Source organism: Cydia fagiglandana, chromosome Z, assembly GCF_963556715.1.
Source record: "Cydia fagiglandana chromosome Z, ilCydFagi1.1, whole genome shotgun sequence".
NCBI classification, from domain to species: domain Eukaryota; kingdom Metazoa; phylum Arthropoda; class Insecta; order Lepidoptera; family Tortricidae; genus Cydia; species Cydia fagiglandana.
The window spans coordinates 29,137,163-29,158,212 of record NC_085959.1 but is presented as its reverse complement, the minus strand read 5'-3'; the positions used below and the strand labels follow the sequence as shown (position 1 = coordinate 29,158,212).

Here is a 21,050-nt window from a genome sequence, read left to right as displayed (position 1 = left end):
AAATTTTTGATTTATATCTATTTAAATTTTATTGCATAAGTTTACATATCATTATAGTTTCTTTAACATATAGGTATTTGTATTTACTTACCTATAGATAAATGGATCGTCATTTGTTTATAATAAACAGACGTTCCATAATGTACATATACCGGGTGTGGCCTGTAATATGAGCAAAAAATTAAACTGTAGGCTGTACTCCTCATACTGATGAACATTTGTTCAGCAACTTTTAAAAATAACTTGTGGTTTGATTTTTAATACACTTTAAAGATTATTCTAAGACGCAATGTATTGCGAATTTTGTTATGTTTAAGGTGTGACATGCAACGTCAATCACAATAATATGGCGTGGCGATGGCGTCCATTGAAGACAATATTTATTTTGTATGAAAAATAGTGAGTCTGAAGACTTCATAATTTTTAAAAGTTGCTGAACAAAAGTGTCACCGTTTGAGGAGTACAATCTATGTTTTAATTATTTGCTCGTGTTACAGGCCACACCCGGTATACTTATTGAATTTTACTTTAGTTATGTAAGGTCAATGTGGCTAATTCCGTCATAGGGACTATTCCGCGCACGAGCGTATAATACTTCTTTGATTTTCAATCGTAGAAAAAAACCACTTGCTTTTGATTGCTGAACCTAAAAGCAGAGAAAAACGCTAGTGGACGGAATAGTCCCTATGACAGAATTAGTCACATTGACATTGGGAAAATCTGTCACCATTTTTTTTAAAGTACTTAAAAAAAATGGAAAAAATAATAATGGATCAGAAAATTATTTTCCATACGTAATATTTGTTGTATATTTAATGATTAGTTATACCTATTCGCAAAAGCCGGCAGTGAATTAGAATTGCAAATAAGGACGCAGTATACGCGAGTTAGTTATCTGTTGCGTCCCGGCGCGCACCCAGCGCCGGCGCGGGCGCGGGCGTCGCGGCGCTCGGGGCGAAGCCGTAGACGTCCCAGGACATCGTGCTATGTTGCGTGTTTTCCACGATTCTACTTTTGAAACTTTCTAACCCTGTGCCGGAGTGAAGTGGCAGGGAGGGGCGCGCGCGGGTGCCAGAGAGAGGGTACCGACCTCATTGCCCATTGCCACTCCTCCCGCCGAGGCGGCAGGCCATTTTTATCAAAAATATTTCGTGTTCTGTATACGCGCGCGGAAAATTGTTTTTTTTTTCAAGAAAAATATATTATCCCCAATATCCTCAAACATTATATAACAAGTGTTTATGTTGATATCGTATCAATGAAGTACTTTCTTAGATGCTTACCAAAACAACCCTTTTGAACATTTGTAAAAATAAGTGATGACATTTTAGTCAAAAAAAAATTTTTTTATTTGTTTTCCGATAACTCGGGTGTGCTCGGTTGCGAAAAGTGGCCATCGGGTATCTTCGGCGGCGATCGCCACAAGGAGGGAGTTCAACCCCGCCCGAGAGCAACAGAGATAGAGGAGAGCAGTGCTGACATGGCGACGATACGAATGGATTGATGTTTTTCCTCGGAAAATTCATCCCTCAAGCGGCATCACTAACATGTTCAGGTAATTGTAATGATAAAAATGTATAAGAAAAAAATAATGCGCGAGAGGCGTCTCCTGGAGGCAGCTACTTATGTAATAGATAAATAATTCAATATAAGTACACAGGTATTGTGAACAAGTAAGACCGCGAGGTATTTTCCCGGACTGAGAGGAAATCAATAAATTTCTATAAATCAATATTATACCGTGCACCCCGCGCCCAATATATCCTCTGCCGCCATTTCAATGATGACGGCGTATTTTTTGTGAGATATTCGAGTCGCGGAGCGAGCGCGAGTCGGTGTCGGTGCTCGGCGCGGCGCGGGGTTGTGGCCGTCAGTCGTCGGGTGAGCGGGGTGCGACGCAAACGCGGACTCGGACTATGGCGGAAGGGCTGATCCTCATTCCCATAAAAGGGTCGAGTTGATTGTGGTGTGGATACGTTTGGTATGTCTTCTCATATTAGTGCAGTGATATTTTATGAATAACGGCTATTATCTAGTCGTACCGTTTGAATCGATGTGAATATCATAGGTAATAATGCCATTGTGATGACGTAATGTAACGCGCTCGGCTGGGTGCGTAGTAATAATTCGAGCGCCCGTTTATACCGCGATAACGTTTGTGGTCAGCAAGCACCTGTGTATGTGGAGCAAGTAATCGTGTTTTTTGCAATTCATATACTTAAGTATTATGTTTTGGATTCCAATCAGATTCTGATTGGATTAGTTGCGCGATTTGTATTGTTTGGCGTTAATAATTTTATTATAAATAGTTAGGTACCTATGTTATTATGTTTGATGGTTCGTTGTGTTAGCCTAGTGACGTGAACGTTTTCTGTGGGAGTGAGCCGCACTCCGCAGCCAGGGGCGCGATTGTTTTCTCACTGCCGCTGGCTGGGTGACACGGCGGCAGCGACGGCGAGGCGAGCGTCGCGCCGTGCGCTACCCGACCGATACTTACCAGCTACTCACTACGCTGTTCTGGCCATAGAGACGCCCTCAATTCATTAACTATAAATTATTTCAATTCTATATGTGTTTACGGTTCAATTATAATTCACAAAAGTAAAAGTCTTTCCACGTTTTTCCAAACCGCATGTAGCAATTATGTTATAGGTAGGTATTTACCTATTACCGAATCAAAACATAATATTGTTTGCATGTGTGAATATCTATTTTCAAACAACAATACGATTTATGTACATAGAGTAGATAAATTTCAATAAATAAGATTAATAAAAATACCTAATTAAAACTAAACTTTTTTTTAAGTAAGTACCTCGTACCTAAAAATACTAGGTTTACATTATAAAGGGACCGAAACATAAAGTAAATAGTCGTCTATTTCCAGTTAAAATCAATTAAACGTTGGTACTTATGGTTATTAAGTAATAAATATCGGAAAATAATAGGTACCTACAAGAAATCTTGTGTGCGCATAATTTCAGTGTCATTTAGTCTAAGTTCAGTGTTACCTATGTCTCGCTAGGCACATGTTCAACACTAGTAAATTCTACATTTGAAATTCAATCGGTTTATCTGTAATAGTAGAAAGGGAAGTTACTGAACTATGAATTCAAATGTTTAAAAAAATACTCCATTTATAGCTTATACATATACCTATCATGTATAAGATTCTCATAAATCCAATAAAACCTAACAAGTCTACATCTTGTACTCGTACAACTCTAGACAATGTTTCTATTACTTGTAAACTAACCAAGGTGTCTTAGTCTACGTTTCATTACTCTTTTGAGTGATGTTTGACATAGGTACTTTTTACCTGTTCAAAGATTATTAAAAGCCAGCAATATATTAAGACTTTCGTGTTAGACTTTTCATACAAACGTAGTGCTCATTTTCCTCTCTGGATAATTGAAAATATTATGAAATAATTTGTTGTTTATCTATGTATCTATTGTATATTAATCATAACTATGTCCCTAAGTTAGATTTATTTTCGAATTTTTAATTAATATAAGTGTTAGAAGCATTTAATGTATGAATTGAAAACTGTATTTCGCTCCTAATTTTTACAATACTTTTTAATCAAAAATCTAAAAAAGTCACATTATGGTTAATTATTCATCTACATCAAATTATGTAAAAATATTTTCCATAATGTCAATACCCAGAGAGGAAACTGAGAACTAAGTTTGTATGGAGAAGCGGCCTTCCCGTTTTCTCTTAAGGCTTCGTCACAACTCGTCGCGTCGTAAGGCGCGTTTTCCGGGCGGCCCGGAAAACGCGCCTGTGTGACGGAACCTTAATCTAACACAAAAGCATGAAGGTCATTTTGACAGCGTACGTACCAACGCCATAACCGTCACAACTTTACTCTATCCTACGCTTTCTTGGCGCTTACATGACAACTCACCATGCCTCCAAGGCTGTTTGGCTTCCAAAGGCTTAATAGTCAATATATTACTTAGGCGTCCATACATAAATATTTAGCTATTGTGGAATTGGGTCTATATTATAATTTTCTACTAACTCTATGTCTCCATAAATTCCCATCTGAATTCCCAGCAAGGGGTGGCCAGAGTGCGTAAAAAGTTATTCCCTGTACATATTTAGATATTCTCCTCCTAAAGCGGACGAAAACATAAATGATACTTACTTGTTTATTCATATTGTGCAGTAATATGATGATATGATTTAATAATATTGTCATTCCTTCGGTCCATTCCAATTTTCATGTTAGGTACGGATTTTATTTGATTTCATTCACTACCCTGTCATTCAATTACTTAAATATATATTTAAAAATAATGTCATTTATATTGGTTCTGTCTGATCCGCATATTAATTGATTAGATAGCCTTTCCGGTATTTTTCTAATAATTAGTAGACCATTATTATTATTACTACAATAGTTCAGTCCGTTAGTTTATTTTAACAGTAATTTAGTTCGCTACCTGCTTGAATTTTATTAGTAAAACTGCGCCTGTATAGATAGATTAGATGGAATCCCGCAGAAGTAAAAATTCCTAATATTGCCCCTAAATTCTCCTAAATGTTTCGATCCATATTTTAAAGCTGCACGGCCTGCACCACATTAAATAGATGCCAATACGACTAATACGAGTAAGACACCGACCGAACAGTAGCGCCCTCATTAGAATGTGTTTTCTAATAAACCAAATAATTTCTGTATAATTCAGTAGGTACTTGTATTTCTACTGATTCCCCAACTTTTGTTAGGGAAACAGTAGTTTTATGTTACTTATTTTTTGCTTCTACGCCTAAACGGCAAATGGTGGCCACTTTTACCAACATACTTTATTTTCCTCGGAGTAAGAGAAACCGTATGAGAAAAGTCCTTCTACGTAAATACTTTTAAGTTAATTTTATTTATGAATTAGCTCGATTTTTAGTATTTCAATATTATCATTCATTTAATTTTTTAGGTTTCCGTACCTCAAAAGAAAAAAAAGGAGCCCTTTAGACCACCCCCCTTCATCTCCGACGCTACTAGGTCTAAAATTTTGAAAAAAAATAGTTCTTTGCCTATAAATGACAGGAAAACCTATTAGAAATTTGCAGCCAAGCGTGAGTCGGACTTAACTACTTAGTTTTTGATCCGACCCCTACGGGTTTTTAAAGACATTTCATTCATGTTCCTCATAAAAAAATACAATGTTAAAAATTGGGTAGTGTATGGAACCCTTGGAACGCGAGTCCAATTCGCACTTGACCGGTTTTCTCTGTTTATTTTCTCTACAAGTGTACCACCTTCCCCCATAGTTCCTCTTATCCCACCTGACCTTACTATGGCAGTATATTTAAGGAGACTGAATGGAATTGTTAATTTTATTTTTTACTTATATACCTTTTTCGTGAAAAGTAATTACCTAATAGCGTTGCTGTAACACGGACATTATTATTTAAATTCACCAAACAATTGAAAACTATGACATCTCAATGACATTTCGTATATCGCTCGTCCGAAATAGGTACTTTGCGTTTTTAGCAAATGTATAAACTCATACTAAACACTAATCAATATGTAAACAGGCTAAGGCAAGTGTATCTGAAACATCGATTATCTCCAAAATGGAGTTAGTTAGAATATACCGGTTTCTGTGAGAAAGTTATATGTACTTAATTTAAGCTCAGGAATGCACCCTTAATTAACAGACTTTGAAAAGAAACACCTGCTTTTTGTCGGTTAGAAATTATGTACAAATGTAGTGTTATAATGAATCACATATATTTCCACACATGTTTTACACTATTTTTCTCTTTTTTCCAGGTCCCCCTGCGCTCGTTACAAAATCTGCGGAACAGAAAATAAAAATGGATTTTAAAATGTAAAAACGACTATTGTTGTTATTTTATAGAATTGTTCTTGGAACAAGAGAAAAAATACTTATGTATACATTATAGATTGTTGAAATATTAGATGAGAAATTCTAGAGGGTGAATATATTCCTAACTAAGAATTGATTATACAGGCAAAATGGCTTCACAAAGGTTTTGTTTGAGGTGGAATAACCACCAATCGAATATGCTGTCTGTATTTGACCAACTACTTCACGCTGAGACCTTCACGGACGTTACTCTAGCAGTAGATGGCCAGCTACTAAAAGCCCACAAGATGGTACTGTCAGCCTGCAGTCCATACTTTCAGGCTCTCTTCGTCAACCACCAGGAAAAACATCCGATCGTCATTTTAAAAGACGTTCCTTATTCAGACATGAAGAGTTTATTAGATTTCATGTACCGAGGGGAAGTGAGCGTCGACCAAGAGAGATTGACGGCATTCTTAAAAGTAGCTGAGAGCTTGAGAATAAAAGGACTCACTGAAGTAAACGAAGAAAAATGTGATATTCCAGCTCTTACAAATTCTTTAATTCAACAACAGCAACAAACTTCTGCCTCCGCCCACACCCCTCCTCCACAACTTCACCGAATACATCCATACATGCAACAAAAGAGACCAGCTTCAGGCATGCCGACTGGTGGAGCACCCCCAAATTTATTAATGCCTTTGCTCGGAAATGCTCTAATGCAGCCTAAAAGAAAAAGAGGCAGGCCGAGAAAATTAAGCGGCAGTTCGAGTGATGCCCTGACCACCGCTGCGAGTCCACCGGGAGAGTTCATACCCGAGTCAGCCTCCCACGCTGCTTCCAACCGGCCTGGCGATCAGTTAATTAGAGGATCGCCAGAAATGCTTGAAGTGAAAATGTCCATGGACGGTTTCAGTGCTGAGGACGGCGCAACATCGGGGGGCGAGGAGGCCGGGGAGGCGCTGCTTATCGACGAGGGCGACGACGCGCACTCCACGGACGCGCCAATGGCAGGGAAGGACTCCGAGTCTGCAGGTACGTGTGTCAGTAACGATGTCTGCCTATTTCAATAATGTTTATTTCCTAGGTGGCGTTCTACACCTGTTGTATAGCTCAAAATGGTTTATTGAAATAACTCTACATCTGTAATTCATATTATTATGTTCACCATCCCGAATCATATGAAGAGGTACCTCGATTAATTCTGAAAACGTTAAGCGGTTATTTTATATATACTTGCATTTCTTTTGTAAATACATAATCTTCCTTTCCATTGACCTAACACTGTTTAATAACAGTCAAATTATTAATGAAAAAAGGGAAAAGCTAATGGGATATAAGCTTTGATGTAGGGAAATGTTTAAGTGAAAAAAGTGAAGTGTATTTTGATTACTTATTTACATACCTATTTAAAGTTTATCCGAAAGGGGTAAGTGATATCTATTAAATTATTTTTGACGTATTCAAGTAACAAAAATGCTTTTTCTTCTATCCAACAACAGTAACTATTGCTTGCTTTTCTGCTTTTGGGGAGAGCTATTAGAGGAATGGCCAGGGGCAACTCGGTGTGGTAATGGTTTGGGTAATATAACTTCTTCTCCTAAAATTTCTTTTTATTACATATCATTTACATAAACATGACAATAATTAAAAGGGAAAACAAACAAGGCTTATTCCCAATAGCTTTCCTTCATTAAAAGCAATTGGAAATATTTTAAGGACATCAAAATAATTCAATCAATTAGATTCAAAACAATGTGCTGCGCCAAAATATTTCCAATCAATATCATGAATTTATGTTGTAATACCATAAGAAAAAAGAATCCCTTGGATTTAGAGCTGAAATTATAACATTTCAGATCCCGAAAAAGCGTCAAAAGGAGAATTACACCAGAATAATAATTCAACAAACGGGCCGACCCTCTCTATCGAAAACGGATCCATTAAGCAGGAACCCGCGGCCGACGCCACCGACGGCTATAACGAACCTATCGAGTACAAGTACAACCCCGACAGGAGCCGCGATAACTCTAACTCACGGGATGATCCAATTAAAGACGCAGATGACAAGAACCGACTGGGCAGAAATTTAAAGCCAAAGAATAGTAAAAAACTACTACCCCAAATGTCAAAAATTAGAGCCCGAAACTTGTTCAATCAGCTCTCCGGCCTTTCCAACCTGAACCCCGCTCTTAACAATTTCGACAAGTTCGCACCCGAAACCGTGCTCATGCCAGCTCTTGCCACGCAGCTGTTCGCCGCCGAGCTCGAGCAGAACACTCTGAGCCTCACCAACAACGAGGTGGCCGACCTCGCCCAAACTAACTGGGAACATCGTATATTCCCTTCTCCTATAAGGAAAAATAATATGGCCAACTTGGCCAACTATCATGAGGACACTAACGAATCCGTTAGGGATTACTGCATCAAAGAGGGAGAAAATGTTTTCAGATGCAAAATTTGTTCTCGAGTTTATACTCACATTAGTAACTTCTGTCGGCATTACGTCACTTCGCACAAGAAGGACGTCAAAGTTTTTCCATGCCCTATTTGCTTCAAAGAGTTTACTAGAAAAGATAATATGATTGCGCATCTAAAAATAATTCATAAAAATCAATCTAACGCTAACGAGCAAATGGCTAAACAGGAGTCCTAAAAGACATGGCAATATTATTGATCAAACTCTTTATTTCTCCATTAATTTGTTGGTATACAAAGATCTGAGTTGAGCACGAGCAGAGGGTGGGGTGCCTGGTGGCGCGGATACAAGCGGATATTATTATGATTAAAGTTGCATTGAGTAGGTTTTGAGCTCTAGTTTCAAATAAATATATACTTACATAAATCTATTTAACAGTAAGTTTGTTGATGTAGGTCGATGAAAGAGTTGTTATATTTATTATTATGTTCAAATTCATTTCTCAGAGAACTATCTTCTAAGAGATTTATGAATGTTTCTACTTATTTTACTTGTTATTTCGCACTTATGTACTTGTTACTTAATTTTATTACTTACAAAATTTCAGGGTACAAAATAATTACTCAAGGTGATCGTTTATCAAATGGTAGTCTCCTAGATAACCGCATAATGATGTGCTAACATTATTTGCAATTCTCATTGAACTGAATTAGTGTAGGTTTCTTAGTTGTTTATATTGTTCGTTTATTGAAGACGCGAATAGAATGGCGCGGTAGTAGTAGTAGTTAGTATTTATTATGCGATGAAGCGGCTCGTCCAGAAGAGGCTATCGAGCGGACCCACCTCCGCCGCGTGGCGGCGTGCCGTGCCGTGCCGTGCCGTGCCGCGCCGTGCCGTGCCGCGGCGCCGGCGCCGGTGTCCGCTCGCCGTTCTGTACATACTCTAGAGCGCAGAGATCTAGTGGTTTCAATTATAAATTGCATTTTCATTTGACTTGCCTTATTAGTGATTTTAGATGTAAATAACGATTTGACTTCTTCGAAGTAAAACTCAACACAGGCTATGATTTTTTGTCTAGGACTTGTTAAGATTATTTTATAATAGTTTATTCAATGTTGAAAGCTTTGGTTGTAAATGTAAATGTTATTCATTACAGATACATATTAGAGAAATTATTACCTATGTATGATGTGAATGGGAAAATCTTAAAATAGATTTTTAAAATCTCAATAACAGCGAAATTTAGGTGGTAGACGTCACGTAGTTAAAGATTCAGTTCCTGAATATTAATTTAAGCAAAGCTAAGTAATGGCCCCAACTTTAGCTGCGCCCGCGACGCCATGCGTGTGCGCCGACGGCCTCGCGCAGCGCCGGTGTCGGTGCGGCAGGAACTCACTATGTTTCAGTAATTTTTCAGTTAAGGACCAACTAGGTGCCTGCGTAGGTGACTAGCACCTACGTCTAGAAGAGCAAGTAATAATTTGTGTATGGTTAAATGTTTTATCTTTCAAAGACAATATTATGACGAAAAGAAATATATATATGAGAATTATCTAGATCACTAATTACACCAATTCGCAGCCGTACAGAATTAAATATAAAATACCAGATGTTTATAATGTTAATCTGTAAATATTATCATTACAACAGAAGTTGTAAAAGTGATCTAAGCAAGGTGCTTTGAAAGAAGTTAATAAATGACAGGAATCATGAGATGATTTGTAAATTCTATTTTAGTAGAAATCAAATGCCTTAAATATTTGATAAGTAAAAATACTTAAAATATTTAATTAAATGTAGAGGCAAAATGTAGTCTTCCATATATCGATAGCGACACTTTATCTCGAATCAGTCAGTAAGTTGACAATATGTCGCTTCCGACGATGGTATATTGTTATTCAAGAGATGTGTAACTATATTAAGCCAAGATCAGCCTTACTTAAACCATGTGCTGATGACATTTGTGTGTGACACAAGACTGGATATTTAACGAAGTAGAGTACCATGGTATCGATGCCCCCGTTATACAAACGTAGTTGGAGACGCGCCCGACGCTGTCATTCCCAATCACACACCCCACGCCGATTAAATATTCACCATAATTCAATTGAAACATGGACTCATGAAATTGTTTATAACTGCTTTAACTGCATTTAAATTCAAGCATGGTTTCTTGACATTCATTTAAAGCTTAAATGAAAAACTACGTTTGTATGTTTAAGCATAATGGTGTACAGTGTGGTGCATGTCGGGTATTTCTTTTGATAAAAAATATAGTAAACTGCATAGCGAGCGACTCCATATATATTTAAATATACCTTCCTGATTTATTCCGCAATGGTTGACATCAGTGACAAATTGCATTTTTTACGATCGCTTTAGCCATATTTTTAACCACTTGTATTATAATTTTATTCACAATATATATTAACTACTTTATTTTTAATACGTCCTTGTTTATTTTTATTAATTTTGTGTGAACTTTTTGTGTGTTTAACTCTTACTACTGCTTTATTTAATGTGCACGCCAAGCGAATTATATTATTTTCTTAATTGAAGTTTTATGATCCAAACGAAAATGTAACGCTCGGTATCGTTCTTGATTTTAAATTTAGAAAGACGGTTCTCAGTGCTAGCCGGCTTTTCTATTCTTTAGGAGTTCAAACGTATTAAACTATACTTGTTATTAAATCGAAAACCTATTACGTATGCTTCCAAATCTATTTACTTATTTTACTTACTTTTCTGAATGACCATTATGTAAAGTGTAATTCTATGGAACTTGCTAACTACCTATGTAAACAAACCGCCATATTGAAATTGTCAAAGAATGATGAATTTAGTAGTGACTTTTGTTTACATAGTTAGCAAGCTCCATAGAATGACACTTTAAAGGTTTTATTTATTGTTAATCGAATGTATTTTTGCTTGCCATGTAACATTGTCACTTATGTCAACGGAAGTGTTTGTGTATGTGATGCATAATAATGAAAGGCCGACATGCACCGTGTTGGTGAACCTGTGCGTGCGAGGGTGTCGCGTCGCGTGTCGTAGCTGTTGTAAGGCTGTCGTGTCACTCAGCGTTGGCAGTTGAACCTTAAATATAATATCAATTACGTTTACCCTAAAAACCGAGTTTCTAGTAACATAAAGTAGGTCCAGGAAACGCTTGCCTATTAGTGTGCCTTTACTTGTACATTAAATAATAAGTTAAATATTTATTGACTATATTAGACTATTAAGAAATTTCAAAGAATGTTATGTAAAATTATTTATTTTAATTATTCAGAGTTTACAATATACTTTAAGAAGCTTCCATAGGAATTTAGAGACCATTTAGGCCCATGTAGAACAAATAACGTTGTATGTACTTATCTAACCATAAGAAATATATCATCTCATGTTTCCGACTTAATTTGGATATCGAAAATGTTAAAAGATTTTCAAATGAGCTACCTAAATTATAAAAATCGAGGCGACAAGTCTTGGTGAAATCAATATTAAGACTGTAAAAATTCTTAAAAACGAATTTAACTTACCTTTCATAAGCTTTTATACAATTTAAACGGGGCAATCTTTGAAAGGTACTTAATGGGGAAATTTATAGGTACGTAGGGTGAGGTGAGGCTATCAATGAACATTAAAATCTCATACTTATGTAGTCAACCAGTGCCTAAGCTAACAAACCTTATTCGAAATTTATATTATCTAATTTATCGTTCTTGTCCTAATTCGTTAAGATTTTTTTTATTAATTAATAGATTAATATTTACGACGTCGATTGGATGTTATTTATTACGTATTATAATATCATCAATTGGTGCTAATTATGCTTAAGAAATGTTACATCTGATGTAACATTCAAAAGAAATTTCCGTATATTATTTATGTATAAAATTATTGTATGTCATTTTCGTTAAAGTTGTTATTTTAATGAATATATCTAATCTTATTTCAGTTGTGGTCAGGTTGCATTCACACAGTGCTAGAAATGGGATTTAAATTTTATCTAACGAGACTCGTTCGAGAGAACAGCTCGATTCAGTCATAATAATGTGTGTGAATATTTAAATAACTACACTTGTATTTAGTTACTCAGAACAAGTAGGTACCAACTAGAAAATTTAGGTAAGACTAAATCGCAGAATCTACTATTGTTAGATGACACATATTCGATACTATAATGTTGATTATCACCTCCCTAAAGCAATAATTACTTAGAATTATACATACAATTAAAATGATAACCACTTACATGATTCATATATTAATTGACATTAAACACTTACAATAGAATTCTTAAACTTATCGGAAACTAACAATGTCGTTACATTAAACACAGTAAACTTAGAGTAGACGGCATTCTATACATACATAGAATACGTATTGAGAAACATATTTACTGGAATAAATATTCAAACTAGAAATAGCTCTGCATTCAAAATATACAGCAGGGTAGTGGCACCAATAGTTGAACAATTAAATGACTATTCCAACTTTAGATTTTTTTATAAGTATGTTAAAATGTATATCCAGGAACTTTTATTTTTTTATATGACTAAGCCTATACCTAATCTAGTTGGGATTAAACGACTCCGACCTCTCTTATCATTCTTCGGTATTTTTATAAGAATAAATAAATGCCAGGCCAATATTCCCAGAAGATGAAAAATGCCCTAATTATGAACAATATAAATGATATCTTCCAATTCAAAAATAGTATAATAAATAATATGAAATGGTATTATAACATTCAAAGACAGTTTTTCATAGAAGCTAATCGTTTAAATTGCCTGAATAAATACAATATCACTAAATTAAAGAGGGTTCATTTTTTATGAATAAAACCTTAAACTTGAACTAGTAATTTTCTTCGTTCATGTTTTAGGCATAAGTAAATGAACCAACAAAACAAACCTTAAAATAACATCTACTAAATCAACTATCAGCCGGTGATTATTTAAGACATGAAAAGTGTTATCTACCTTTTTCCAGAGTATTAATGATTTATAAATGTATGTTTTACCTAAAAGTTTAACACCGTTCAACTGTTGGTTTATACGTACTATATATTATTAATAAAAAGAAGTAAATAGTATTAGTAACTACACATTACGAAAAATAGTCTATAGAGTCTATACGAAGCAATATTATAATATTATACTATTTTATATGCAATTACAGGCTTATGTTTCAACAGGCCATCTTCATAATAATTCCATACAAACGGTGTTTTTGGTGCGAAGCATGTAGGAATTGTTCACGACCGCTTAGGTGGATTTATTGTCTTAGAACTGAAATGTTAGCCTCGATGAAATACTTCTAAGCATGTCAAGTACGTCAGGATTTAATTATTACGATATTAAAGCCAAACGTTCATCTTCAGGAGGTCCGTCATCTTTTGGTGCCACTACCCTAGTGTTGATGTGAATCGGTCGCTACAAAGTAGGGTTCTAATTTATTTCTCCGTGTGTTCAGAGGGCCTAGCCAAGACTACAATATTCTCTCCATTATTCTGTCATATTAATGCGATAGAGAGAGAGAGAGAGAGAGAGGGGGGGGGGGCGTTTCGTTCGCTAGGGGGCTAACGACAATAATCTTTGCTAGAAGTTAGACCAAGAAAAGTCTGCAGCGATTTTGATAGCCTATTGCGTTATTTCATAAAATTTAATTTCATAAAAGTTTGACGTATGAAATAACACTTGCACAGCGTGAGCTATTAAAATCCCTGCAGACTTTTCTTGGTCTAACTCTAGGCCCCCTGTATTCACCGAACTGAAAGCATCGTACATAATGGACTCAGTCGTCCATTTTACGCGCGTGCTTGTTTTTTCCCGTAAAAGTGGATGTTACACATATACATATGATCTCAAATTACCTACATCTAACTAAATATCAATTAAGATACCAATACCAGTGACGGCATCGGCATCTATAGCGTTCTGTGTGCGTTCGTACGTATACCTAGGTATTGGGTATCATTCAAATTACATAAATAAGTTCTATAATGATTTAATTGGATGAAAAGATTAATAACGAACTTGATCAAAATCCGTCCAAATTGATGTGTTAGAACGTAATACTCATAAATCTCATAATGACAGATTATGTTGTTCATTTGTGAATGGTTTTGATATTATTCTTATTTTTCAAAATAATTGCGTAAATAAAAGGAGTGTTGGAGCCGTCGGACCTGTAGGTAGCTTAAAAAAGTAAATTACTACAATGAAACCTAATAAACAATGTTTTTAATAATCTGACTTGTTACCAAATTTTTTGACTAAGTATATAGGTATGCAAAAGCGATATCATTTTGGCAGAACTTATGTTTTTTTTATTGACAAGTACTTAACCGATAAATATGTTTCTCAATGTTTACGGGATACAGTTGACACATGGCGTACGTACTTACCTACAGAAAACTTAAATATTTAACTGTTCGTGATATAAATTTACTTCACACAACTACATACATATTATGATAATCGTAGTGTTTAGCCAAAAGAAAATTTTAACATTTTTTTATTATTTGCACTTAGACAATAGCCAATGCAAAGAGTAATGTTTAGAGACATTTTAGAATGAAAGTTACACGACATAGCATTATTTGTTAAAGAAGGAATAAATATATAAGGTGTTAATTACTATTTTTAGAATCTTTAATGAAAGTAATAAAGTTACAGCAAAATGTATGAATCTTTTCAATTAATGTTATAACTTTGTTTTGTTTCATTTGTTGTTGTTAATTTAATTCAACCTTTTTATTTTTATTTTTTCAATGTTGGTAATATGGAAATATAACTTATTGTGATTTTTCTTTAGAGTTCTTGTCATATAAGAAACGAATTGAAGTACTACATTCACGCATTATTAATAATTTTCATGTGCACGTCTATAATTGATAAAGTTTATGTTTAGTAAAAGACGTTTCATGGGACGTGGTGGGTCCTTGGTACTGGCTGTAGTCTAAAGGCAGGATTCCACCTGTGTGCGGGCACTCTGCGGCACAAGCATTTTTGTACTGAATGCTTGTGCCGCACAGTGCTGGGTGGTGGAATCCCGCCTTAAAATGTCGCGCGTACGCGTACAGCGTGACACTGTTTCAGCAGGCTAATTGTGAAACCTTAATAGGTACCTCTGTTAGTGTATTTTGAAAACGGTCCGATCGTCTCGTCATCGGTTATTTCGCAATTAGCCTGCCCCACGGCGTGAATCGTGATGTCTACTTCAACACCGACACGGACATCTACATGTCCTATATCGTTATTGTTGTTAACAATAATGATTACTATTTAATATTATGTAGTAGCAAAGTAACAACACGGGTTATTAGTAAAACATAGATTAAAAGTTAAGTTATTTATATTATAATTAGAGGTAAATAGTGTTGTTAAAACATTTGAGTGAATTTCAATACTTAGAAAGCTTTATTAGTCAGGAAAGTTTCGAAGAGAGGACTGTCCAGGTATGTGGTCACGTTGATACTATACTCTCTGTTCGTATCGTAGCGGTGCGTGTGGCGGACCTTAGTGCTAGTGCTAGATCACTTCATTCTGTTCGCTTTCTATGTTGCTCAAACTGACACTATGTGACAAAGTATTTTGTTTCAGTACAAATTATTGCTTTGTTTGTTTTTTGTTGATCCTGTAGAAAATATTGCAATTTTTCCATGAGGCTAATTATTCCTGCTCATTTTTTGTCGACGATTATACATTGAATTTTAATTTCATTATCATATAAACAGGGCAGCTATTTTCTAGAGTGTGTAAGCTAACACCAATGGTACAATTTATATTATTTTTACATCTTTGAGCCCACCTTATGTGATCTTATGAACTAAGTTTACCGAAGTGTTATTTTTATACGACGTACAACTGTACTTGCCGAAATAGTTCCAAATACAAATACTTGAGTCCTATTATATCATAGAGAATTCTGTTCTTTTTTGTTATATCATTATTAATTTATTATTTTAGATTACGATTAACTTAAAATAGATTAGGCAGTTTGACTTTTTCGTAAGTTTATTACAATTTTCAAATATGTATTTAGTGTTCTTAATTTTGTTTTGGATATAAAAATGTATTGTTAGCCATCATCATTTGTTGGACTGATATTTTTGTCATGAAGTAGTACTGTTAGTTATACTTGACACGTTGTGACCCATTGTTTATTTGATTTCCAAATTTATTTTTCAATTGGTTGTAAGTAGTTGTATTTTTTTCGGTTATTGCATGGACAAATTTTCGACCTGATACTGAACTATAAGTATAGTCTATTAATTATGTCAAAGTTTCATTGAAAAGGTGCTAAAACAGTAACTGTATAAGCATAAAACTTGTTCATGAAGTATATCCGCTTATATTCATGGTCTTCTTTTATTAAAAACTTATAGTAATTAATTTCGACAATCAATTTGAACAAATAAAGGTTTATATATTTTCGCCATTTGTTTTTTTTTTCTCATTATCTTAGCGCACATTTAGTTATCGCAAGGCACGCACATTTTGTTCTAAAGAAAGTATCAGTAACACTATTTTTCTTTATTCGTTTTATATTCATAGTTATTCTATTCATGTTGACAATAATATATTTTCAGGGCGGGCATCTCCAGATTCAGAACATAAAGATGTAAGGTATGTCCATTCTCCGACGAACGACGGGCACGGAAAGATCCGCGTGAACCCGGCCACGCAGCAGACGGCGTCGACGTCGGGCGACGGCGCGTACGCCGAGCCGCTCAACAACAACCAGGCGCGGCCCGCCGTGCGCCGCCGCATCCGTCGCCGCGCCAATTCCGCCTCCAACGACCCCGCCGAGCAACTCACCGAGATGTCAGTCAGAGGGCTCAATCTTTTTAGATACGCCTCCGTTAACGAAGGAGTGTACCAATGCACCGAATGTGCCAAGGAGAACATACAAAAAACTTTCAAAAATAAGTATTCATTCCAGAGGCACGCTTTCCTTTACCACGAAGGGCAGCAGAGAAAAGTGTTTCCGTGTCCCGTCTGTTGCAAAGAATTCTCTAGACCGGACAAAATGAAAAACCATATGAAGACCACCCACGATTGTTACGTGCCAAAAGACTGCGTGTATCCGCCGAATGCGTACTTTATGTTGCCGGGGATGGAGGCGCAGCTGCCGCCGGGCATCAAGCTGGAGGCGCTGGGCGGCGCGCCGCACTCGTCGCCCGATCCAGCGCAGGTCTGACGCGACGCACTCGCTACTCCCGCACACCAAGCGAGCGCCCGCAGTGCGAATACTGAGCGCATTTAATCCATCTTTTTATCTCGGCTAAGTATTAACATTACGTATCTATCAATTCCACATAAATTTTCATTACGCCTCGAAAACCAATTTTCACATAGTTTACTAATTTGTTTTGTTTATATCTATGTATAAGAAATTCAGAGTTCAATAGAAGTAGTTATTTATTCTATTTTTTGAGTAAAATTTTAATGTACACTTTTACTAAGTGCATTACTTGACTAAACTTTGTTTTCCAATCATACTGTTATGCATTTAATATCTAATGTTCGTTACATAAAGATTATACTTGTTAAAAATTACGGTTGTGCAAATTATTAGTAGACAATAATATTTTGAGGCCAGTTTCGCAATAATAGCAAAAGCGAGTTATTGTAAAAGTTAATGTGTAAGTAAATAGCATTAATGGGTGCTGTACAAGTCTGATTCGTGCCTTCCATGCATGCAGTTCTGTAACCACACACTGATGCGAACATTCCATGTTTGGTCAGTGTCGTAGCTCTGAAATATATAAGTACTAGGTATGATACCGTAAGACATAACCAAAGACTGTAATTTACATTTTAAACTGTTTTCACAATAGCAATTTAACTGATCGCGATCTACTTGAGTCTGAAATCAGAATATTATCTCGAGGGTACAGTGAAGGATGGCCATGAAGTAACTGGTGGGAGCAACATTTTGTTACATACCACTATCGCTCATGAGTGGCTGTCTTTAATGTATACCCGAACATTTCAGTAAGTAGACGTAGTTATATATAATATTATATATATATACATATACCTGTGACATTTAAATAGAGTTATAATCTGATATAGATGCAAATCATGTGTAGTGATTGCCTAATTCAGTATAAATTTACAGCGTAGGTATGTTATATTGGATTCTAATATGAAACAAAAGATGGATTATCTTTGGACTGTGAGTGCCTTGATGCCTAGGATTATAGTGGAAGATATCACTTTTGTCGGAATAGCTTATGATTGTTTAATAATTACTATTCATACTCTAAATTTTTATCTAATAAAGACTTATTATGTAGAAGATTTTTATTATGTAAATGTTTAACTATATTAGTGAGTCTACTGTTGATATAATAACTGTAATTAAGCATCTTTGCAAGAGTTATATATTTTTAGATTTATCCATTAATACCGACCTAAGTAGTGAGGTAGGTACACAAGTAAATTGATGATAGTGCCATAGCACAAATGATAAATATTGTATATTAGGATTGTTTCCAATTCTTATGAGTATTCCCTTGTAACGATTAGTAAGGTAGATAGGACCGAGGCGCGCGCCGCACCGCGCCGCCGCGCCGCCCGGGCGACAATCACCAGTTCTTCCATTAATAAGGAAAATCTAATGTAAAAGTTAAAATAATAATGTTACGACTAATCTCCATTCTAATTTTAAGTTCTTGTTGTGGAAAGATGATTAAAGTACGAGCGATTATTAGTTAAGAACCAGAACTTTAAATTGATTAATATTGTATACTATAAAGATGTTAGTTACAAATTGAGTTTTTGTATTTTAATAATTAGCGCACAAGTTTAATATAGCTTAATGTTAAGTTTATCGTAGAGTTTGATAGGTCACGTTCTTGTATATAATTAATGGTATATTTAGTTGCAGTAGTTTAATAATCACCAAGAGGTATTAAACGTGAGGCAGACGCGGCTGCCGCGCAGTAGGTACAACGCAGCGCCTAGCTAAACACTAATTTGGACCTTATAATTCTTCTCGTTATTTTCTTAATTTTTTTTCATTAAAATTTTTCCACTACACATATTTTAGTTTTGGTTAATCTTACTTACTAAAATATACTTAACAGTGCGGTGGAGTGTTTCTTTCTCTTCTTTTGTAGTATTTTATTTTGTGATATTAGCGCTAACTAAGTTGGCTTTCCTGTTCATTGTTGAGTTATTATATTTCTTATCTTTCACCTTAATCCATGCTGCAAGGCAGCGAAAATTTTAAATTCGACAAAACAATTATAAGTTTTTGATAGTATCTAAGTATTATAAACAAACTAATGCTTTGTTGAATATTATGACAATATTGACAATCCTATAAATTAGGTACCCATGCTTCTAGTAAAGAATTATAGAGGATAGTTCGCGGTACACTATAAAGCAAATAGGACACTTAGAGATCTATCGTCTTTTGCTTAAAAGACATCACCGTCAAATTAGGTATTATATTATATGGTGTATAAAATCTACTGGAATGTCTTATTTATGTCTGTTTTCTATTCTCGTTATTTTCATTACTATAGAACCTATAAGAAAAACCCTCAAAATATAAGTGAATTGACACTTCGGTATATCATTAAAATGCATATAAGTAACATTAAGCAGAATTCGATTAATTTTATAAAATAACATTTCAAAATGTAAGTAACATACAAACTAATATTCTAAACAATAGATATTACATATACATAGACCTACATATTTAACATTAGCAGAAATAAGTACTTTACTTAAATAAGTAGGTGCGTATTATTTCAAGATCTGTTTTTAGACATACCTATTGTAAAAATCATAATAGAATATACTTTATCAGTATCACCTCTCCGTGAAGAAATCTATGCAATTTGCAGCATACATACATGTACCCTGTATGTATTTAGTTACAAAATGAAGATCGTCGGTGAAAGTTATTTTTTTACGAGTTAAGTGCAATTTATATTAGAGTGTTGATTTGTTTTCTATATTCTATTGATTTTAGTTTACTAGTGTGCTGACCAGAACTATAACAGTATATTGATTTGACCGCTTGTTCAGAATATAGCAACCTAATGTAACCACATAAAACATACTACTATCTCCTCCAAAATTACTTATTATTTACATATGTTTATAAAATATATCTATTGTTAGATGCCCTTTAAAAAAAGGATTTCTTGTGTATTAGTTTTAATTAATTATGATTTGGGCCATATCCTAATAAAGGAAACCATAAGTTTATATAGGTACATCTTTACCTATTTTTGAGCCAGTTTTTTAATCCGTGACTTGAAGCAAAAAGCTATCCCCTTTTTATGTGGCGTAGTCATGTTGAATTAAGTAAACCTCATTTACCAAAAAGTAAGAGCAGAAGTTATTAGGTATTACAACCAACTGCATGTTCGACAGTTGCCACATGTCCCAGTCCTTACACTATTGTAGCATATACCCAACCATACCATACTAAAACCCTTACTTATAATTAGATCGAGTAGTGGCTACGACCCTTCGAATTTCATATCCGCTATATTTAAATAGATAGGTAGGTGTATCTAAAATCGTTTAAAAATTTCAAAGCTTTAACGATTAAAACTGATGTAAATTAAACAAATGTTTATTTTATTGTAACAAGAAATCTAAAATAGTTTTTTTATTATAAAAAAAATATAACGATTTTACCATCGTGATCGCGTTAAATAACGCGAATACATGTAACACTACAAGTAATCCAAATAAAATATAAACAATACGACTTGTTTTATTATACCTTTATTTAGGTATACATATTTGATTACATTCAAA

General features: G+C 35.0%; 1 protein-coding gene across 3 annotated transcripts; it reads left to right on the top strand.

The window, feature by feature from the left end:
* Positions 1–1,394: 1,394 nt before the first annotated feature.
* LOC134678990 (protein tramtrack, alpha isoform-like) lies at positions 1,395–20,997 on the top strand. 3 transcript variants are annotated; one of them, XM_063537755.1, is made up of 3 exons: positions 1,395–1,555; positions 5,792–6,863; positions 7,688–8,649. In XM_063537755.1, exons 2-3 carry the CDS (start codon positions 5,999–6,001, stop codon positions 8,482–8,484), a joined length of 1,662 nt encoding a protein of 553 aa, XP_063393825.1. In that variant the 5' UTR covers positions 1,395–1,555; positions 5,792–5,998; the 3' UTR covers positions 8,485–8,649. The 3 variants fall into 3 exon arrangements, with proteins under 3 accessions (XP_063393825.1, XP_063393826.1, XP_063393824.1); XM_063537756.1 differs by lacking the exons at positions 1,395–1,555; positions 7,688–8,649 and adding exons at positions 1,831–1,981; positions 16,847–20,997; XM_063537754.1 differs by lacking the exon at positions 1,395–1,555 and adding an exon at positions 1,831–1,981.
* The last annotated feature ends 53 nt before the right edge of the window (positions 20,998–21,050 follow it).

Excerpts from the sequence above, each read along its gene's own strand:
- LOC134678990 (XM_063537755.1), top strand. The coding sequence starts at position 5,999 with ATGGCTTCACAAAGGTTTTGTTTGAGGTGGAATAACCACCAATCGAAT. Across the intron at positions 6,864-7,687 it reads GAAGGACTCCGAGTCTGCAG|ATCCCGAAAAAGCGTCAAAA; the intron begins GTACGTGTGTCA and ends ATAACATTTCAG.